Below are 4,969 nucleotides of genomic sequence, written 5' to 3'. Positions count from 1 at the left end.
GTGCGCTCGGGGGCGGCGGGAGCTGCGGTAGAGTGCAGCCCGCGGGCTCTGGGGAGCTCCCGGGCCCGGTCAGCAGCAGAGACGCGGCCACCATGGCGGGTGGGTTCGGCGCCTTTAGGGGTGAGGTTTGAGCTCCCCAGAGGGCAAGAGGATGCATCCCTCCTCCTTCCTCGTTCCTGCTGCTGGGCCCGGACCGCAGAAAACCAGATTGCTCTTATTTAGGGGCTGAACAGGATCGTGGCGTGAAGTGCCATGTTTGCGTTTACTGTTCCCCCCCGTGAGGCTGCGCTCCGCCCCGGGAGCCTCCCCCGGGCACTGCGCCTTCTGCCTCTGCTTAAAACACGACTGTAGTGCATCATATCAGAAAACTTGAATTACAAGTGTGATTCGCTATTTATTTGCCTCTCAAAGAGCTCGTTTCTGATCTTGAACCAATGTGAGTGAAGCTTAGTGGACTCGAACCCGGCACTGAAACATGAGGTCTGAGTATATTCTTATTTTTTACATTTGTCATTAATAGCCTCTTTCTCATTGCTAAGGAAAAGCAGGACAATTTATGCAAGTATAAATTGGAAATAATCCCCAGGAAGCCCCTAGGAACAGCCTGGTAAAGGATGGGACAGTCAGTAAGAAGTGCTGTGGTGCCTGAAAGGAAAATGGGGCAGAGTCGGGAAATGTGGCACGTTTCAGACGCGCTGGTTTCTTCTGGTTTCTTCTGCCCCCCGGCATGGGGGCGGCCTCGGGGGTATTTGAAAAAGGGGTGTAAGGAGCTGAGGGTGAGAGTGTCACCGCCCTGCGGGTGGGTGAGATTCCCAGTATGGATGGGGTCAGAGCTGTTGTGTCTGTGCTGGGCTTTCGCTGCAAAAAAAAAAAAAGCAAAAAGTTTAAGTTAAAGGTAAAACTGAGGGGGGTGGTGTTAAGATTGGAGGGTGTTGGTTTTGGTTTTTTTTTTTTTTTTATAAAAATCAAATTCACTGCAGGAGGAACAAACCTGATGGCAGGGGAATGTGCCAGCAATTAGCAAGAGGGAGGAAAAGGATTTTAGTTCAAGTGGAGACTAAATATGTTGAGGAGGTGCCTCAGACGCCTGGATACCAAAATAGATGCCTATTTTGACCTGAGATCCCAAATAGCGTTATGGGAAAAGCACCTTTGTCCCTTCCTGTTGGAGCAGTTGGGATAAGCGCTTTTGTTTGCTTTATTCCATACTTTCTCAGAAAATAAAAAAAAAGGTCCTGTTGGTCTTTTCCTGGGTTTTCGCGCCAAAAAAAAAAAAGCAAAAAGTTTAAGTTAAAGGTAAAACTGAGGGGGGTGGTGTTAAGATTGGAGGGTGTTGTTTTTGTTTTTGTTTTTTTTTATAAAAATCAAATTCACTGCAGGAGGAACAAACCTGATGGCAGGGGAATGTGCCAGCAATTAGCAAGAGGGAGGAAAAGGATTTTAGTTCAAGTGGAGACTAAATATGTTGAGGAGGTGCCTCAGACGCCTGGATACCAAAATAGATGCCTATTTTGACCTGAGATCCCAAATAGCGTTATGGGAAAAGCACCTTTGTCCCTTCCTGTTGGAGCAGTTGGGATAAGCGCTTTTGTTTGCTTTATTCCATACTTTCTCAGAAAATAAAAAAAAAGCTCTTGAAGTTCAAGTGGGGGAAGCCCATTTTCTGCCTCGGCTCTGGGAACGGCAGCGCGGGGTCAGGGCTGCGGGTGAGCAGACACCGAGGGCGTAGGTCCTGCTGGGAGTTGTCCGGCCGCGTTGGGTGGCTGCGCAGCGAGTCGGGGCTGCGTTGGCGGGCCGGACCTGGGCTTCGGCTCCGGGGAAGTGGGGCTCGGAGGCACAGAAGGATGCTGGCTCTACCCCTCTCCCCGGGACTGTAGCTGCTGGCAGCCAAACTGCAGGGCTTGGCCTCGGGGAAATCGCAGGGTACGGCTCTGGCGTAACTAAATAAAGCTCAAGCCTGAACGCGGCCTCCCTCGCAGCCACACACACGAATGACCTATGGTTTTTAGCTCCTTGCTGGTGTTTTGGTTACCTCATCCGTTAACCACTCCATCCTCTTGTCACGCTCCCTCTGAGTCACGACTCAAGCTGTCTCGGGAATGACGGCTCCGTTTCATTCCAGTTTCCAGTGGGGTGGTTTGTTATTTGGTTGGGTTGGTTTGGGTTTTGGGGGTTTCTTTTTTGGTTTCTTTTTTTCTTTTTTTTTTTTTTCCAAACAGATCTGTTGCAAAATATCCGGCTGGTTGAAAAGCCACTTTGTTTAGTTCTGGTTTGAGTTTGTTTGCTAGTGTCCCTGTTTAGAAATAGCTGGACCTCAGACATTTCCCTGCTGGAAGTGTGATCTCGCTGCAAAATGAGAGCTGGTTTATATTTTGTATTATTATTATTATTATTATTATTATGGAATTCCTATCTTGGTTTAAACACCAGTTCCACCTCAGTTTGACTTTGCTTTCACACATTGGCAGACCCTGTTGCATCTACATTCGTGCTTTTGTATTTTCTGCTTAAATACAAAGCTTTGTTTGAAAAGATTTCATTTATGAAAAAGAATAAAGATGCCTTTTGGTTATTACAGGCTTAACTCTTTTGTTTCTCTTAAGAAACTTGATCTGTGTGTCTCGGACTCCATCATCCAGTTTGCTCTGACTTTTTATCATCCAGTTTGGTCTGACTTTTTTATTTTGCTGTTCTCTTTGTTTTGCAGGCTCTAGCTGGTGCGCCGTCTTCCCTCTAATGATGCCGTCACGTACCAATCTCACCGCTGGGATTCCCAGTAGCAAAGTCAAATATTCCAAGCTCTCCAGCACTGATGATGGATATATCGACCTGCAGGTAAAAAGTGGGGAAGAAAATCTCTTGCTGCTGCTGCTCTAACCATGAACTCCTAGGAGAGGCTGCTGTAGCTTTGCGAGTGCGCAGGAGGCGGCTTTTATGTTCACCTCCAGCAGAGCAGCCTCAGCTCAGAGAGGTACGACACTTGCCGCAAGCCACCGCTGCAGCCCTTCTCCTCCAGAAAACCAGCAGAACTTAACTGGAGAGAAGATTGCTCATTTAATAGGGTCAGGTGCACTTCTTTGGAGGGAGGTGGCAATGAGAGCAGGTCTGGAAGCAGTGGGTGTAACGGCTGTCTCGGCGGGGTCTCCAAGGGCAGGGCTCCTCGCAGAGCAGAGCTGCTCCAACAGTTTGTCCCGTGTCGCCTGTGCCAGCTGTGGGATCCACATCTCTGCCATGGTGGGAGGGGAACTCTGCTGAGTTAAGCTCTTTAACGTTTGGGGTTTTCCATCCAGTTCAAGAAGAGCCCACCAAAAATCCCCTACAAGGCAATCGCGCTGGCTATCGTGCTCTTCATGATCGGGACCTTCCTCATTATCATCGGAGCGCTCCTCTTGGCAGGATACATTAGCAAAGGCGTAAGTGGTTTGATTACGCTTCACTTACTGGTTTTGCATTGCTCCATTCCTCAAAGCCTGCCACGACCCATCACGGCCAGTGTAGAACTTCAGAGCACGAGGCCCGTAAGCGAGGCAGGAGTTCCCTCCGCCGCCTCGCTGCTCTTTGCCGACAGCCCGGGTTCGCTGGCGGCAGAGCCGCGGATGTCTTTAGTGGGCACGTCTGGAGCAGGGTCAGAGCGGGACTGGAGATCTGCCAGCGAGGGCCAAGTTTCGCTGTCCCACCTCGGGTACAGTTTCATTTCAGCGCTGTGTCCCTGCAGAGGTCAGCTGGCTGCCCTCGAAAAACCTCACGCTGGGACCATCACTCCTCTAGTGAAGGTCTTCTGGTGCCTTCTGTAGGAGATACTGTAGGAGATACCAGACCGCTATTAGGACACAGCACCGCTTTTCCCATCTCTCTGCATTTACGATCCATGGAAAGGGGACTTGTTTGTATGATCCATGGAAAGGGAACCTGTTTGTAGTTGACTCGGTGCTCCCCTATGGCACGCTTCTCCTCTTACCCAGTGCCGTATGGAATTGCTTTACGGTTGGCAGCTGCTGCTTATCGTAGTGGAAACAGCAGGGTTTGGCCGTATCGGAAGCGGTCCAGGCACAGGCAGGAGAGTTCGCCCCCAGCACAGCGCGCAGCACCCAGCCCGTGGCTGGCAGTTCTGCAGTGTCATTAGTGTGAGCCGGAGCCACCGCTCCAATCCGAAGGAGAAGTTCAGTTGAGGGTTTCCTGTAGCAAGGAGGAGATGCCAGGGGGAGGATTTAGAGCTCAGCCTGGAGCAAACAGAGATATTTCTGATTCAAGATGAATTTCTGATTCAAGATGAATTTAGATGTCAGCTAGCCAGGCCTCAGGGTTGAATAGTTGAAGCCAGATTTAAGAAAAAGGGGGAAAAAAACCCAAAACCCATGCAGATCTCTCCTTACTGCACTCACACATCTCTCCTCTGCAGGGAACGGACCGCGCTATCCCCGTGCTCATCATCGGGATCCTGGTGTTCCTCCCAGGCTTCTACCACCTGCGCATTGCGTACTACGCTTCCAAAGGCTACCGGGGCTATTCCTACGACGATATCCCAGATTTCGATGATTGAACAATGTATTTAATTGCATTATAATTAGGTTGGCGGTCAGAGCTGTGAGTTACCCCAGTATCGGAGGGGACCTGTAGCATTGTAGATGAGGTATTACCAGTCACAAGACGCCAGTTCCCGGTTTGGAGGTGTTGCAGGTTTTTCAGCTGGAGGGGGGTGGGGGGTGGGTTGAACATGGAATTGACCAAAAAGATTGCAACATTAGGTGGGAAGAACATGTGATTTATTGTAGTTTTCCTCTTTTGGTTACATAATGCTGGTTGCTTGTAAGAAGTTCTTCTTGGGCAAGGCAATTCTAGCAATTACCCAAAAATAGATGAGCCGGTTTCAGCAGCAAAGATACTTGTTTTTTTCTAAGTGTTTTATAGAACTTTAGTTTTCAGTACGATTGTGGTTATCATCGGGTTTACCTTTGCAGACAAAACACCA

At 49.4% G+C, this 4,969-nt stretch overlaps 1 protein-coding gene across 1 annotated transcript; it reads left to right on the top strand.

Moving 5' to 3' along the window:
- Nucleotides 1–2,709: 2,709 nt before the first annotated feature.
- TMEM230 (transmembrane protein 230) lies at nucleotides 2,710–4,657 on the top strand. The gene is made up of 3 exons (XM_009880094.1): nucleotides 2,710–2,835; nucleotides 3,291–3,413; nucleotides 4,400–4,657. Exons 1-3 carry the CDS (start codon nucleotides 2,737–2,739, stop codon nucleotides 4,538–4,540), a joined length of 363 nt encoding a protein of 120 aa, XP_009878396.1. The 5' UTR covers nucleotides 2,710–2,736; the 3' UTR covers nucleotides 4,541–4,657.
- The last annotated feature ends 312 nt before the right edge of the window (nucleotides 4,658–4,969 follow it).

The sequence above is a fragment of the Charadrius vociferus genome, unplaced genomic scaffold (assembly GCF_000708025.1).
Source record: "Charadrius vociferus isolate BGI_N301 unplaced genomic scaffold, ASM70802v2 scaffold1442, whole genome shotgun sequence".
Classification (NCBI taxonomy): Eukaryota; Metazoa; Chordata; class Aves; order Charadriiformes; family Charadriidae; genus Charadrius; species Charadrius vociferus.
This window is presented reverse-complemented; position numbering and strand designations above follow the sequence as displayed.

Excerpts from the sequence above, each read along its gene's own strand:
- TMEM230 (XM_009880094.1), top strand. The coding sequence starts at position 2,737 with ATGATGCCGTCACGTACCAATCTCACCGCTGGGATTCCCAGTAGCAAA. Across the intron at positions 2,836-3,290 it reads ATGGATATATCGACCTGCAG|TTCAAGAAGAGCCCACCAAA; the intron begins GTAAAAAGTGGG and ends TTTTCCATCCAG. Across the intron at positions 3,414-4,399 it reads CAGGATACATTAGCAAAGGC|GGAACGGACCGCGCTATCCC; the intron begins GTAAGTGGTTTG and ends TCTCCTCTGCAG.